This window comes from Larus michahellis, chromosome 7 (genome assembly GCF_964199755.1).
Source record: "Larus michahellis chromosome 7, bLarMic1.1, whole genome shotgun sequence".
Taxonomy (NCBI): Eukaryota; Metazoa; Chordata; class Aves; order Charadriiformes; family Laridae; genus Larus; species Larus michahellis.
The window spans coordinates 36,832,438-36,848,709 of record NC_133902.1 but is presented as its reverse complement, the minus strand read 5'-3'; the positions used below and the strand labels follow the sequence as shown (position 1 = coordinate 36,848,709).

The following is a 16,272-nucleotide window of genomic DNA, read 5'->3' as shown; positions in this document are numbered from 1 at the left end:
GACCAGGAAGGCATTTGCCTTGTCCTCCGATGCATATGCAAAATCCCGCTGAGGTAAAGCAAATATTTCAAGAGGTCACCAACCCAGCGGTTTCTCTCTTCACCTGTATTGGAGGACTATTCTGCATTACTGTTACTCAATAGCTCCGTGCTCTACATGAGCAACAGCAGACCTTCTCTCCAAAAACACAACCACCAGACTCCACTTTGGAGGACAGGACTGGAGGACCTCACCTTCCCATACAGAAAAAAGTGTATCTGAGAGGAGTTGGTCATGTCTGCGCAACTGGATTCTTCTACCACATCAATAGTCTAAAGCATTTTTGGGGGAGTAGTTGGTGATTAGGAAGCCACAGAGGTTCAGGGGAAGCATCTATTCAAATTTAAGTTGCACCGGCTCCATCAAACATAGCTCAAGTGCAAGCTTTCCTCAATACGGCTCATCAGCTTAGCTAGAAACATAGTGCCAGGCTTTCAAATTCAAACAGTTCATGAAAAAATTTTAAGCCCACTGTGCTTGGCACCACAATAAGCAGCAGTACCTCTCAAAAATCAAAATGTTTGCTTTTTAAGGATTTCAGTACAATCCATTGCTTGTTGTTGGAATTTTATATTAAATATAAATGGTGGGTTGCTGGGCTCTGTTTGCCTCACCAACTCAGAAACAGTAAGACAGTTCATCACAACCAGCTCTCAAACTCATTCAGCAAGAAGTTGCAACTTACAGCAGGTGTTAAAAAGAGAAACATACACCTCCTAAATTTAAGCCAAATCAAACAAAATGGCAGAAACACAAGGCAGTCAGGGAAACAATTGTCTTCACCTCAGGAGTAGCCAAAATACCAGATTTGCCAAGAACAGGCAGAAACAAGAATTTCCATAGCAGCTTACTAATGTGTCAGCTGATGACTGGGCTTTACAGTTGTTTTCTACAGACTTTTAAACTTTTGTTCAGCTGTAAATGCACATGTTTCGGCTGTGGCTGGTCTCCTATGGATGTCACATAACCGCTCCATTCCTAGCCAAGGGATGGAGACTCCATGCGTCTGCCCACAAGGCACCGGCACAGTAACACTGCGCTGCTCAGGAGCTCAGCGCCCACAACCCCAAACCACAGAATCAGAAGAGGCCCTTTGCCTCTTGTCCTCTCACTAGGTGCCAATGAGAATAGACTGGTTCCATCCAATACTACTCCCCATTAAGTATTTATACACATAAATACCATCAAGTATTTATACGCATCCCTGAGTCTTCTCTTCTCCAGGCCAAAAAAATCCCAGCGCTCTCAGCCTCTCCTCATACACAGGATGCTCTAGCTTCTTAGTGACCTTCATGGCCCTTTGCCAGGCTCGCTTCAGTAAGTCCCTGTCTTTCTTCAACCGGTAGCCCAGAACTGGGCACAACACTCCAGATTTAGTATCACCTCCCTTGACCTGCTGACAACACTCCTCTTCATGCAAGACCTGGGATGTTCATGGCATCCTTTGCCACAAGGGCACGTTGCTGTCTCACATTCAACTTGGTCCTCCCCTGCAAAACTTTCTAGCCAGTTGGCTTGCAGCATATACCAGTGCCTGCAGGTGTTCCTTCTGAGGTGCAGGACTTCGCATTCCCTTCTGTCAAGCTTCATGAGGTTACCATCCAGCCATTTCTCCAGGGGTCCAAAGACATATGGTGTGCCCAACCATTACCTGCCCACTTTTGCATCACCTGCAAATCTGCTGAGGTTGCAGATTTGTCCTATCATCCATGTTTCAAATCACAGAATCATACAATGGTTAGAGTTGGAAAGAACCTTAAAGATCATCCAGTTCCAACCCCCTGCCATGGGCAGGGACACCTCCCACCAGACCAGGCTGCCCAAAGCTCCATCCAGCCTGGCCTTGAACACCTCCAGGGATGGGGCATCCACAGCTTCTCTGGGCAACCTGTTCCAGTGCCTCACCACCCTCACAGTAAAGAATTTCTTCCTAATATCCAATCTAAATCTCTCCTCTTTCAGTTTAAAACCGTTACCCCTCGTCTACACTCCCTGATAAAGAGTCCCTCTCCACTTTTTCTGTAGGCCCCCTTTAAGTACCCAAAGACTGCTACACTTCTGACAGATTATGGCAAAATAACTTCCTTTTGCATGCAAGTAACTTACATCGTTTCTGAATGTAGCCTTGTTTAAACATCGCATCCAGAAACACAAAGTCGCTGTAAGGAGAGCGCTCCATCACCACACCTTGTCCTGCAATTGAAAGTAGGCTCCAGTCAGCAAGGCTTAAAGAGACTGTTGGCAGCAACATTTAAAATGAAAGACAATACTGCTCTTACAGTCAATTTTCTGAATGCTTTCCTAGAATTTTTAAATAAAACAAAAGAGCAAGGTTTTGGCTTGGACAAACGTACTGGATACGCATACTGAACATGCCTGTCTCACCCATATATTCTCCTACTGTGCCTATCACTACAGTGGTTAAGTATTAGTATATTTAAGGAGTACATTTAAACATGCGTCAAACTTTCTGGCATTCACATCTCTTAAGTATTTTCTAAAAAAGATGAAAGTACAAGCAACAGGTAAATCAGTGTTGGTATAGGAAATCTTTTTTCACCAGAAGACACTCAAATAATAATAACACCGCCACAAAATAGTATTTAATGAAATCAAAAAGATTGAACTAAAAACACCATCAGGAACTAAGTCTATGGAGATTTTTTAAGAGGCTGTACAACTCACAGCTATCTTGGTAAGTTTAAAGTGTCTTTTTGAAAGTAATCATCAAAGATTGCCAAATTAAAAGTAATGAAATTGATACCTGGTATGTATTTCCTTTGCTAGAAATTATTTAAGATACTGTTTTAACAGAAAACGTGCAAGGTACTTTTCTAAATGAGCTTTTAACCTGCACTCATTAAGAGGGAAAAAAATAAAAGAGCTTAACAATTTAAGAACCTTTCATTTTAAAACACAGATACCAGCAAGCATTTAAAAACAGCCTACTCGCAACTCGTATTCAGAAGTTAAATTTATAAGTGAAGTTTACTGTGAAATCTAACCTGTGGTCAGCAGATGCTCCAACGCATCAGCATACTGCAAAACACGGTTACCGAATAGCCAAGCTTGCAGTCGGTAAGAGTGTCCATCGGGGCATTTCGGATCATTGTAAAACCTCTCTAGGTGACAGAAACCATTAAATTTCTCATGCAGCAGGGTTCCATCTCCCGTGATTCTGTCTAGGTAGTGGATGTCTGCTTCTGGGAAATATTTCATTCCTGACAAAAAAGAAAACCAACACAGAGTACCAAAGAAAATAATGTCTTGTTCATTTACAGTAAACATCTATTAATCTAATTTAAATATATAGCTATACTTTAAATAGCTCTTGACAACAGCACAGAGTCCTTTGGTCAATCACGTCACAAAGGGCAGACAAACCCTAATTTGAAATACTGCCACCTTTCACCACCCCAGCGAGAGCTGAGCTATCATTCCAAGCAGAATCATTTTGCCACCAATCCTCTGATCACCGTGATGCTCTGCACACACCCATGCGGAAAATCTTAACTCTGAAGGTGCTCAGTGACTCCACCAGAGCTAGGAGCTCAGTAAGCAAACTGACTTCATTAGAACTGAAATTTCATCCTACAGATCTGACGAGCATCCTATCCTCATCTCAGACCTCACCAACATTTTATTCTCCCCTTATCTATAAGCCTTCCATGTAACAGCAGTATTGCCTAACTAATAATTTGCCAGTCAAGAATTGCTGGTTTGGTGAACTATCTTTCTTTACACAAGACCCACAATTACACCATTAAATTCTATTAACTATCAGAGAAATAGATAAAATAAAGATGTACCTAGTTTTTCTGCTATTTGTTTTGCAAGCTTCCCCTTCCCAGAAGATAAATTTCCCTCCACCGTAAAGATTTTGCTGTATTCAGTAAACTTTTTTGTAGCTCTGTCTCCCAACATATAAGCAAGCCAGCCATACTGCAAGTTCTGCTCAGGGCTGATATGAATTCTTGCCTGAAAGAAAACACAACAAAATTAGCCTATTTCAGTTCTTAGCCGAACTAGGCATCCTTAAAGTACAGCTTTTTCAGATCTTCTGCACATGCCAGACGGTACGCACTTGCACATCTAATACAAGGAATTTTCATACAGTAAAGTTAGCACTGCCATTTCAGCTTAGCAACTGAAGCAGTATTTGGGCTGAGAAACTGTTTATGAAATGCAAGGCTGAGAAGACAGAAACCATGAAACCAATTTTCAGTGTGGCTAAAGCCTGAAGCAGGGCTGCTCTGCCCAAACTCTTTGCTCTAAATCTACAACAATGACTGAAACTTCCCTGACTTACTGAAGGCCACAGACATATGACATGCCCTGCGTTCCCAAGGGAGATTTCACAGCAGGCTTTTACTTGTGTTTTTTGTTTGTTCAGTGGATGTTAACATTAAACTCTCTCCCTGTCTCTCAGGACAGTTACAGCCTCCTTTCTGGACAAAGGCTGAAAGAAATACTCACCTGGCCTGTGAAGCTGAAGGCAGTACCTTATTGAACCCTGCTCAGCAAAGCCGCACAGAGCCCTTGGTAAAACCTAAATAATCCTTATTTTGAGCAATATAGTGAGATTTAAAGTTTTTTTGAGCAAAATGTCAGATTTTATTTAATATTCTTCTGCTCGCACTGCCAAAGATCACATTCACAAGCTGAAGGTCACTGGGTCACCTCGCTCTGGCCTCAGCTGTTTACTTGAGCCCCTACCTTAAAGCTCGCCTCCTCTCCAAAGCCCCTGCCTTCATCCATTGGGAATGTCCCTTTCTCGGGAGGAGCCCAGCCCACCCTCCCCCCGCCGCTGGGGCCTCCCCAAGGCTCCCCGGAGACAAGGCCCCCCCGAGCACAGACGGCGAGCAGAGGCCGGCTCAGGGGCCCCTAACGCCCAGAGAGAGGGCGCTACCGGCACAGCCCCCGCCAGCTCCGCGGGGAGGCCGCAGCGGCCCGGGCACCCCAAGGTGAGCCCGACCGGCCGCGCCGAGGGGCGGCCGCCGCCGCCGAGAGAACCACAGCTGAGGCGCGGGGAACCTCCCCCTTCCCCGGCCCCGCTCACCGCCGGCAGGACGGCGCTCCCCAAGCGGCCCCGAGCGGCGGCGGCCGCGGTCGGGCCGAACTTGCTCAGCCACAAGGACATGGCGGAGCCCAGGAGACGCCGCCGGCCCCACCGCGACGGAAGCGGCCGGGCGCTGAGTGATGACGTCACAGAAGAAGCCTGCGGGGGGGCTATGAGGGAATGAGTGGTCACGCCCCCGTCGCGCAGGCCACGCCCCTTCTCTCAGGCCACACCCCCGTCGCGTAGGCCACGCCTCTCGCGCTCAGGCCACGCCCCCGTCGCTCAGGCCACGCCCCCTGACGGGGGGGGACGGACACACACAGGTAGCGCGCGCAGGGAGGTGGCAGGGGCCGCTGTCGCGCTGTGTCCCCAAACCGTGGCGTCCCTGCCCGAGAAAGGCACTTCCGAGGGCGTTAATGGTTTGGGAGAACCCGCAGCAACTTACTGCCCTTCAGACAGGTGTTCCCTCACCCGGTGACCCCTCCCCAGCCGGGAAGGGGAATCGCGGAAAAACAAGGAAACATGAGGGCTGAAATATAAATAGATTTAACAGGATAAGACTAAATAATTAACGATAATACTGACGAACCAGTATTGATCCCGACACTAATATAAAATATACAAGGATTAGAGTCAGCCAATTCTATCAGCAGGAAGCCGCGCAGTCCCAGCAGGGGACAGCAAATGTGGGACACTGAGCGCTGAGGCTTCGGGAGGAAGGGAAGGGCTCAGGGCTGCGGCACCAGGGCAAGGAGTGCTCAGGATCATCGCCATCAGGGGAGAGAGCAAATTATGCAGCAAACTTTCTGATTTATATTGAATGTGACATTCATGGTAGGAAATAACCCTGTTGGCCAGCATGGGTCAAGTGCCCAGGTCTCGCTCCTCCTCATCCCCACACCTGGCAAGGCTTGAAAACGAGTCCTTGAATCCCACAGAGTGTAGCTGGCTATGAAGTGAATATTTTCACAAATTCAGATACCAGAGTCTTCCAACAGTGCAGTTTTCCCCAGCGTTAGAAGAGAAGTTACTCCTGTGTCGCTCAAACCGGGACATTGGGAAATACTGTTCCCCAGGCAAGTCCCAAGGCGCTGGGAGGAGAACTGGTGGTGGGACAATGACACTGCTGCACAGATGTCCTCGGTGACCCCTCGGCTGAAAGGGATGGGAGGTCTCATGCCAAAGCTTCTCACTGGTTCCGTGAGTCAGGAAGAGTGGGAAGTTCAGGGCTTGGGCTTTAGGAAAGCAAGCCGCGGCTCACTGCAAATTAACTGCTTCCTGGTTCTTCGGCTGCAATAGGATGCGAGCGGACACCAGCCGTGTTGTGTCCCTCATGTCACTTTCCATCAGCCACCGTGTAATTGGATGTGAAGGATGCAGCTCGTGTGCTGCCCCTGCCTCCTCACTGCTGGCCGGGGACATCAAAGGCAACCCCAATTCCTGTCCCCTCTCTTACCGGGGCAGGCAGGACTACCACTCCCCATTCCAGACTGGTGGGTGCCTGACTGTTAGAAGGAAGGCCCCTGTGTCTGGCTCTCCACACCATGCCAGATATACAAAGCCAAAGAGGTAGAAATCAATATCTACCTCCTTCTCCAGCTCTATGGGAGCCGGTGATCTGGGACAGTTTGCAGTTCCCCATCTAAACCACTTCCCACCCTGTGCTTGGGGCCTTCGATTTGGGTTGAGTTTGCCAGCTATTGCTAGCTGGGGACAGTGTAACACCTTCCACGCTGGCACCTTTGAGTGATCCCATTCTTGTATGGATTCTCGCTGTTCTCAAAGAAAAGGATGGTGAAGGTCCACCATTTGTCATCCCTTGTGTGATGCCAGCGGCTCCCAGCCTGGGGTGGGGAACCACCATGGAGAGAGGACCCCATTGCTCTGTGCAGAGAGAAGGATGCCCTGGTGCTTCTCACCGTTGTTCTCTGCTTGTGGCAGAGCTCCCTCAGCCTCCTTCAGTAGCGAAGGTGGTAAGCTACCTTGGTGGCCTCCAGAAATGAAAGGTGGACCAGGAACGGAGACCGCAATGAGGTGGCAAAGAGAGTATATGCGTGATAACCCAGCAACGTGTGCTTCTGCAGTCAAGACGTGCCCAGCCTGTTCGCACAAACCCCGCAGCCCACTCAGGCTCAGGGCTCAGATGACAGCAGCTGAGGACACGTGCACGTGCTGGAGCTGCCAAGAGCTCGGGCCAACCCTGCCACTCCTGCCTGCGGCTGGGATGGGGGATGCTGGAGGAGAGGGCATGCCTTAACCAGGCACAAAGGGCAGGAGAAGGCACGTCCAGGAAACCACTCTCATGCCCACACAGCAGGCAGACGTGGCGGTGGCAAACCTTGCTGCTGCTCTTGGAGGTTTTGCTGGTCCTTGCCACAAGATGGGGCTGGGTAATGCTCAAGAAAAGTTGTTTTCTGCCTGCCTGCCACCATGGCTTGTCCCACGGAGCCGTATTATGAGGTCCAACAAGTCCCCATCTTGCCCAAGGCTCGCTGGAGAGTCTCGGAATGGCTGCTGACATCTCAAGGTATCACATTCAAAGCATCTCTGTAGACGCTGCTCCTGCCTCCGTACCGCTGCAACGCATGCTTGCTGGAAACCATGTGGGCAGTTTTGCTTCCTCTCCTTTTTTGTTTTTGAGCTCCATGTTTGCCAACAGGACCGCCGGAGAAACCGGTCTGCTTCAGGAAGCATTGAGAGCTTTGTGTCTGAAAAGATCCATCTGCCCAGCCAGCCTGACCTCCAGTGTTGGTGAAGGAGTGGAAAACAGCAGAGAAACCTCTGAATGAATCAGAGACTGTGGCTTTCTAATGCTCAGCTCTTGACCAAGCTTTGAGATCTTGGAAATGCCTTGTTGAAATAAATGGGGAGGAAGAAGAAGGATCAAGGAGACATGAGGAGACACCTGTGCCCCATACCAGGTGTCTCCTATGTACTTAGGACCACATGCCCTGGGCTGGGGTTTCTTTGGTTTGCTGGAAAAGAAACTCCCGCAGAAAAGCGAGCAAGTGGAGGCTTAGTCCTGGCTTGTGCTGCCTTGCAGAGCATGTCCACTGCCATTCCAGGACAGCTTGAAGAGCTGGGTGGGCAGAAAACCATTGCTGTCACCTGCAGGGTTAGTCCCTGCAATGCTCTGCTGACGTGGCAGGGCTTGGCGCTGCTCCCTAACCTGTGACCAGTCTCCAATAATCAGATTTCTTCGTCTATTTATTTCCTGGTTTCAACTGTCAGATAAGACACCAGTCTGTTTTCTCCTTGGGCACTTGTATCACCTGTGGGTGAGCAGGGCAGCTCCTCGTTAGTGCTGCCGGGGAGATGGCCGTGCTTCAACCCTGTCCTGAACCTCATCTAGCGGAGGCTGTGGGGCATGTGCCAGGGTCCTCCTTGGCTCCCAGCTCATCATTTCGTTGCCTCCACCATGAGCCCTGGCCCTCAGATGCTGCAGGGCCTTGCCCCTGTGGGGCCCCTGGATCTTGCTCCCCTTCACTCCCCCAAGCCTTGCCTGCCTGTGACCCTGTGCTCCATAACTACCTCCAGCCCTGGGGCTCCTCAGCATTGACTCCCACCCCCTCCCCATCCAGCCTCTGGGGCATCTTTGTGACTCCTCATCTCTGTCCCAGGTCCAAGCCCCCATGCCATGTTCCTGCCCTGGCTCTGTGTCACCCTGACCCCATGGTGACCCCCGGCACCCACAGCACTTCTTAAGGGACACCTCTCTCCATGAGGGATATTGGTGGACCATCTACCAGGGCTCTGCAAACACCAGCAGGTCTTAGTGGCCCTGGCCAACCTCACTTTCTGCTTGTGGCTCTGTAGGCTCCATTTATTGTCAGCCCCAAGCACCAAGGTTAGGTCTTGGGCTGTACCTTTACCTATCTCTGTCCCTTTCTAACCTCCCTGTGCATAGGTGGACCTTGGACCTACGCTGCAGGTAGCCTTTTGCCCAGTCATGTCTCCCAGATGGACCTTGGATCTACAGTGCAGCCTTGTCTCTTGTTTGGCCTCCATCTCCTGCTGCTCCTAGGCTCCCCCAGGCTGAACCATACTCCTTAGATCATCTTGCCCGGGGCCGTTACCGGAGGCTGCCCATGCTGACACCATCTCCTCCCCTAGGCGCACCTTTCGGGAGGGCACCCGTGGCGCATCCTGCCCCCAGCTCTCGTTGCTCTTTGGCAGGGAGCTGGGATGGAAGTGAATGCTGAGCACTGAGTCTTGAGCACAGCAAATGCTCAGTGACACACCGGGCCTGTTTCGATATTAGAGACAAGTTATTTTTGTCCTTTTCAGCTTGAGCATCTCCATGCCTTCTGAACTGGTCAAGAGAAGTCCTTTCTGCCATGTCTTGCAGAGAAGGTTAAAAATCAGTGCCTTGCTGAAGGCCAATAACAGACTTTTGACCTCCAGCTGTCTGCTGGAGATGATGAGTATCGTCAAAGACAAGGCAGGGCTACCAATTTTTGCTGAGTGGAGGTTTGTCCCTCTGCTACCCTGATTACGTTTAGGCACTTTTATCGCCCTTCACACATCACTTATTCCCAGCCACGTGTTTACAGGAGAGATGAATACAGGCAAACTGGAATAAACCCGCAGACGCTCGTGCCTCGTGCCTTTCCTGCGCCACGTGGGAGGCTGGACTGAAAACCCACAGAGGTCCCTTCCCACCAAGACCTCTGTGAGCCCATGTATGATGCAACCCAAGGCAGGTGAGCAGGGAGAAAACAGGTATAGCTGTTGCCTCTCGTCCAGTACAGCTCCAGGCACCTGATTTTGGGGCCTGGAGCTCAGGTAGGACATTTACAGCCCCCTCCCTGCAGCATTCAGCAGACACCCCTAGAGGGTACCTCATTTTTAGGCTTGAAACACGTGTAGTGCCCCACGCCTGATTCTGCCTTGCAGGAGATGCCTTACGAAGCCGGTTTCCTTAAAACTGCTCTAGGTCTTGCTCCATCTCTGACACAAAGTCCACCCCCAGTGGGCGGAAAGAGGTAAATCAGGTGTTTTTTTCCCAGAGGAAAGCCATCAGTAGGTGTAGGACAGCAATGGAGAGCTGCCTTGCAAAGACTCTGGGGTTTGTAGAAGCTGGGGAGGAGAGGTCCAGGACAGCACTGGGAGCAAAGAGGGGCTGGAGGGCTTTGGCCGAACAAGAGACCGTGTGCGCACTTTGCAAACCTGGGGTGTCCACGGGCTCTGGAAACTGCCTTCCTACGGCCCTGCCTGCCACTGAGACCCCCGAGAGCTGGGGATCCCACGGTGCTGGGACACCTTCCTCACACAGCTTCCCTTCTCCACTTGATAGAGACGCTGGAGTGCAATTTCCAGGGCTGAGCTGGATCTTTGCCTGCCTTATTAAAAAGCTAAATACTGGGTCTCTAGGTATGGTCTAGCAGGGTCATAAACACATGTATTAAGAGACTCCCCATCAAACTGACATCAGCTCTGCTGACCTGGGACATTTTGGATACCATTAGCTGCTTCTGCTTTGCCCCTTGGCAAGAACCAATCAAGTTTCATTTCAAGAACTTATCCCTGGAATTTGCAAATTTGAAAAAAACCCCAACACATACGTGTCTGGGTCTGGCTTTCTATCCTTAACAGCTCTTGTCTGCAACATGCTGGCGTGTCGGGCAAGTCTCTCCAGGGAGAGGGGAGGAAATACTCGGCAGCGAAGGCTGTAGGGCTGTCAGGATGCTGAAGGGGTGACCAGGGAAGGGGATGGGCTGACTCTGGAGGACCATCACTCCATGCTCCTCTGTACCTGCGTGGGAACGACAGAGCTGTTCCCAGGAGGTCAAGCTCTGCCGGATTGGTGCTGGAAACAGCTGTTTGACGTCGACGTCCTAAATGGGGTATGAACGGTGAGGTGTCTGTGTTTGGTGACGGTTACTCACCCAGAGGGGGATGGCAGGAAGGGGTCAAAGGGGTCCTACAGGACAGAGCAATTAAACAGCAGGTCATGTTCAGTGTAGGTAATTGTAAAAGTGATGTAGGTGGGAATATGCAGTCCCACGCAGACACATAAAACATGGGGCTCTGAGCTGAGCCTTACCCCTCAGGAGTGACGTCTTATCCCTGAAAATGTCAACTCAGCAAGGATCAAAAAGATGGAAGAGAAGGGCAAACAAGGACAATCAAAGATCCAAATGACCACACTAGTGGTGGAAGCCAGGCTTCAAAACCAGATCGGAGGAGGTGGGGCTTTGTGCAGTGATGGTTGGGCTGTGCAACTCGTAGCTAAACGGTGCTAAACATTTACAGGGATTCAAGGGAAGCCTCGAAGAGCATAACTATGTAGGAACCATGTCTGGCTGAGGAATCCTCCTGGTCTGAAAGTAGTTGGAGGCCAGGAAGGTCCTCAGGTGAAATATTAAATTTGCTTTCCTCGTCTTTAGTCTTCCTGGGGCTCTCGCCTCTCACTGTACCGCCACTCTGTGCCGTGGCATGTAGCTGCCTATACCACCAACACAGCCATCAAAAAACCCATGGTTTACCATGGTTTCCTCCCACTGGGACATAAACAGGCTTGACTTTTAAGACAAACAATTTGTGGTAAAAAACAAAACATGGTTAGCTGTGATGTCTCTGTGCCTGTTTTAACAGTCTGTCCATTGTGCTCGTGGTTGCCTGCCTCTGCCGCCCCTGTTTTCACAGACAGAGCTAAAGGTGGCTCTTGAGTGTAAGAGCAAAAACAAGGAAATGCAAGAGGCTGGCTGTTCCTGGATGGGGACCAGCATGGAGATCAGACTCTGGGAGGTGGGGAGGCTTATCTTGCAAAGCCCCATAGTCATGGCACACAGGGCTACCTACGCAGGAAAAAAGGGGAGCTTTGTTCCATGCAGCGGGACAACGAAGGAGTTTGTTACGTCTTCCTGCTCAGTTTTTCGTTTTTCATGGTGACTGCATGGCAAAACATCTCAATGTTGAAACAGAGTAGTTCAGGTGCCTCCAGTTCCGCCTGGCCTCTCTGGCTGCAGGTGTCAGGTAGGACTACATCTCCGGGGCTACATGGGCCTGGGTGCTCTGGGAGGTGCTGGGGCTGGCAGGTGTGCTGCAGAAGGGACATGATGTATGGAGACCACCAACATGAGCCAGTGGGTGAACGTTATCCTGCAGGCAGTGCAGCAGGAGGGGAGCATGGAAACTGCACTGGAAATGGTCATCTTTGGCAGAAAAAAGAGGTGGCCTGTAGACATGGTGGATCCCAGGACTTGGTGCCCCGTAGACATGGTGGATCCCAGGACTTGGTGCCCCCCTGCACATGGTGGCTAACGAGCACCGTGGCCCATAAGCATAGTGAGCTGTGAGCACAGTGGCATTTGGGGCACAGTGGCCTCCCCGGGCACAGCGTCCCTTTGGGCACGGTGGCCCAGGGGCACAGCAGCTCTCTGGGCAGGGTGGCCCGTGGGCACGGTGTTTCCTAGGATTTGGTGGCTCCCTGGGGGCGGTGACCCTCTGGGCACGGTGGTCCCTGCCCACGGGGACGGTGACCCTCCGGGCACGGTGCCGGCTGTCCCCTGCGCACACGCTGACCCTGGGACCGGGGGCTCGGCTCCACCATTCCCCGGCCGGTGCGTCGCCGGGGGCCGGTCCGAGGTGCCCGGGGGGGCGGGGAAGGGGCCGGGGGCCGCCCCGCCGCCGTCCTCCTTAAACCCCGCCCCCGGGCGCGCCCGCCCGCTGCCCCAGCGCCCGCCGCCGGCTCCGCGCCCGCCCGGTGCTCGGCGCTGCCGGCGGGATGTACGCCGGGAGGAAGAGGAAGAAGCCGGTGCCGAAGAGGTGGGTGCAGCGGGGGAAGGGGGTGGGTGTCGGGCGTGCTCCGGGGAGGGTGTTTCCTCCGGTAACAGCCGGGGGCGGCAGCTTTGCAGCCGGTGGGGAGGTGGAGGAAGCTGAGGCAGGTGTGTGGGTCGGGGCGGGGGGGGCAGAAAACCAGTCTGTGAGAGCCAAACTGGTTATGGGAAGCCGCATTAAGCTGCTCTGATGAGGGCATTGAAGAAGCAAAAGAGGTAGGGAGATGTATGCTCGGGCGGCTCTGTTTTAATTAGGGTTAATTGGAGCTAATGCTTCGTAGGCTCTGGCATGCTGGAGGAAAAATAAAAATCCCACTTATGATTGTCCTGCATCCCCAGTGTTCCTGTGAGGAAGCTGGTTGGGGAGTTTGAGATGCTCAGCTGTCCTCTTGTTTGAGTTGCGGGCTGGCCTATGCTTCAGTCCCTGCACAAATCAAATGTACAGCAATTATTATTTACTGAAAGATCTCCTATTCCTCAATAATTAATTAACATGATGCTCAATAGCTGTTTCATAATGCTTCCACAATGTGTCGCTGGAGTTTCCTGACTTTGGGACCCCCATGCCTCCCCCCATACCTGCTCTGAAGTCACATCAGCCTGTTGACCTCAGGTTACCAGGTGTATAGGAAATAAAGGTATATATATATTTTTGGGAGTCACTCAGGGGAGACAGATGAGCTGAGACTAAACCTGGGATGGAGGAGGGAACTTCAATGTTATAAACGTATGGTGAGATGCTAAGCTGAGCCCAAGCCTGGGATGAAGAAGGGAGCACCAACGTTGTGGATCTATAGTGAGAAGGTGAGCCAGAGCCTGTCTTGGGTGTTCATTAGGGAGTCTTAAAGAAGTGCGAAGATGCCAAGCATAGTTGCCCTGCCTCAAACCTTTCTCCTGCTCACCCTTGAGTGGTAATTCCAGCCCCATGGTGGGGGTGGTGTGGCCAGACTGAAGGTTTCAGCTGGATTTGTGTGGCTCAGGGTGTGGGAGAAGGTGGGTTTTTTGTAGCAGAGGAGACTTTGATCCCTGGTACTGCAGGGAATCAGGAGAGATTATTTTCTTCTGTGACTGGGCAGGTCTTGCAGCAGGGTCCGGTTGGGAGCTGTGGGATGCGCAGCCAGATAGGTGGGGAGAGCAGGATAGGGTTAGGAGTTCTCTAGTCCCTCTGCAGTTTGCTCAGGGCTTTTTACTTATTAAAAAAAATAAAAAAAATAAAAATTAGGAGACAGTATGTCAGCCCAGGCAGCCTCAGCTGTTGTTAATAGGTAATAACCCTTAGTACTTGCCAGCTTGCAAAAGTGGTGAACTTCCTGCTGGGATCCTTGTTCAAAGGGCAGCTGGGGAAAAACGCCACTGCAGCAGCAGCACAGCCTTTGCCCCGCTCGGAGCAGAGCTCTCCCTGCTGCTCTGCTCTGTCTCGTCCACACCAGGATCAGCAGCTTTTCTCAGTGGCTTCTTTGTGAACTTTGTGGCACGGCTGCGCTGAGCCTTGCACTGTATCTGTTTCTTACGACTGCTATGCTTAGGGCTCCTGCAGTCAGCATGGGGGCTCAGGCCTCTGTAAATTGCCTTTTCCTTGCCTGTCGCGTGGGTCTTGAGCTGCTTCGTTGAATGCCAGGGTTTATGTTCAGGTGGCAGCGCTCCCTGGGACAGCCTCTCTTGGTGCCTGGGGCTGGCAGAGATGCCAGAGCTTTTGCCCTGCAGCATGGAGGGAAACAGCCCTCAGGGCAGGGAATTTAAACAGCTTTTAAACATCTAGACCAAGCCTCACTGTTTCGGGGGGGGGGGGGGGGGAAGTGTTACCTGCAGTTCTGGCCTCTGCAGATTCTCTGTGGCCAATGATGTGGTTGTGCTGAAGCCAGTGCCTTTCCTTTGGTAAGTGTGTGTGTGATGGGGGCTGGCAGTTTTCCTGGCTCCTCTCCTGGGAGATTCATAACTGCCTGGTAGAGAGTGAACAGATTTGTCAGTGGTGAGCACTGGGAAGCTATTTCCCTGTGGTATCCCTACAGCTGGAGCCTCTGGCCCTGGGAGCTCGTGGGCATAGGGTGCAGCATTTGCCCATGGAAATGGGCTGCCAGAAGAGCTGCCTGGCATCACCAGAGCCAATTTACTCTTCCTCGTCCCTCCTCTCAAGGGTGGCCATGAAGCACCCTGTGTGCTGCAGCTGGGGACATACAGGGACAGAGATGCTGGAGTGTGCTCCTTTAGCCTTCTGGTGCTTTGCTGCTGGCTGTGTCACTCCACGTGTCTCAGCCAGAGCATCGTCAGTGCTTGGCCAGACTATCCAAGAGACCCTTTTACACCTCTGTGTTTTACCTGCTCCCATATAGAGCAGCGCTTCTTGCTCATCTCCAGTCTCTTTTTCTCCTCTTTCTGGCTGTTTGTGGGCTAGATTTGTGTAGTGAGTGGGCAGAAGACTTTTTCTTAAAAGGGTATCTGAGGAAACTCAGGATAATTTTCTTCACCTATCTTTTTTTTTTTTTAATCAGACACAGAGTAATTTTTTTCCTTCCTGATGAGTGACTGTGATTTCAAAAGTGTTTAAGCCGCTGGCTAATGGAGTACATAAAAGCATCAGTGCCAGTGTGCCTTGCCCCGCCTGTATGGATAAGTTTGGTGATGAGTTGTACCCGACCTCTCTGAGAAGCAGGGTATATCCCTCCTCATGTTTATGTTACAAAACAGCATGATTGAACTTCTTGATTGAACTTCATGATTCTATGAACTTTTACAGAGAAATGCTCCAATTTTCCATCTGTGCTGGGAAGCCCCTTTGGTAGCTCTCTGCAATGACAAGTCAACAAGTGTCTCACTGCATTTCGTTTAATGCTCATTTCCTCCCTTGTCACACACGTGAGCAGTCCTGCCAGATGAGATTTGAGAGTGGTAATAGAGGGGAGAGCTTAAATTGCTGCTAAATACTGGCAGATCCTGTTACCCGAAGGGGCTTTATGAAGCAAGGATGCCTGCAGAGAGGGAGTTTATGGTTAGACAAATTACATCAAAACAGTATGGGTCACATGTTGGGGGATGCAATCTAAAATACAGAGTGGGGGCCTGGAGGGGTTTTTTTCAAGGCAGAATTCAAACTGGCATTAGAAATCAAAGGAGACAAGGTGACATCCAAGACTTGAAGTCATTAACTAACCTCTTACTGCTGTGGCTGTGACTTAAGTTGCAGCTTGTGTGGTAACTGCAGCTGATGGAGACAGGTCCCCATGTGAGCTTAAGACAGACCAGAGCTGCTCTTGTGGCCCCTACTCCTCCTGCAGACTGAGAGTTGGTCTCAGAGCCCAAGTTTGGTGTCAGATATTGTTTTTTGTTGGAAATGCCTGTCGGAAAGGATCAGAAATCAGAAGAAAACAAATTTTTAAAATCTACTGTTTTCTAAGT

General features: G+C 50.9%; 2 protein-coding genes across 2 annotated transcripts in view; one reads left to right on the top strand and one right to left on the bottom strand.

Moving 5' to 3' along the window:
* The window catches only part of NDUFA10 (NADH:ubiquinone oxidoreductase subunit A10), a 41,469-nt gene extending 36,131 nt beyond the window's left edge, over positions 1-5,338 (bottom strand). Inside the window, exons 1-4 of the mRNA XM_074596144.1 lie at positions 5,099-5,338; positions 3,849-4,017; positions 3,045-3,260; positions 2,146-2,232 (exon numbers count right to left, since the gene is read on the bottom strand). Of these exons, the coding sequence (XP_074452245.1) occupies positions 2,146-2,232; positions 3,045-3,260; positions 3,849-4,017; positions 5,099-5,179 (553 nt within the window). The 5' untranslated portion in view covers positions 5,180-5,338. The remainder of the gene's footprint in view (positions 1-2,145; positions 2,233-3,044; positions 3,261-3,848; positions 4,018-5,098) is intronic.
* A 7,442-nt stretch (positions 5,339-12,780) lies between these two features.
* LOC141746608 (uncharacterized) overlaps positions 12,781-16,272 on the top strand; it is a 29,909-nt gene continuing 26,417 nt past the window's right edge. The window contains exon 1 of the mRNA XM_074595450.1: positions 12,781-12,868. Coding sequence (XP_074451551.1) covers positions 12,828-12,868 — 41 coding nt within the window. The 5' untranslated portion in view covers positions 12,781-12,827. The remainder of the gene's footprint in view (positions 12,869-16,272) is intronic.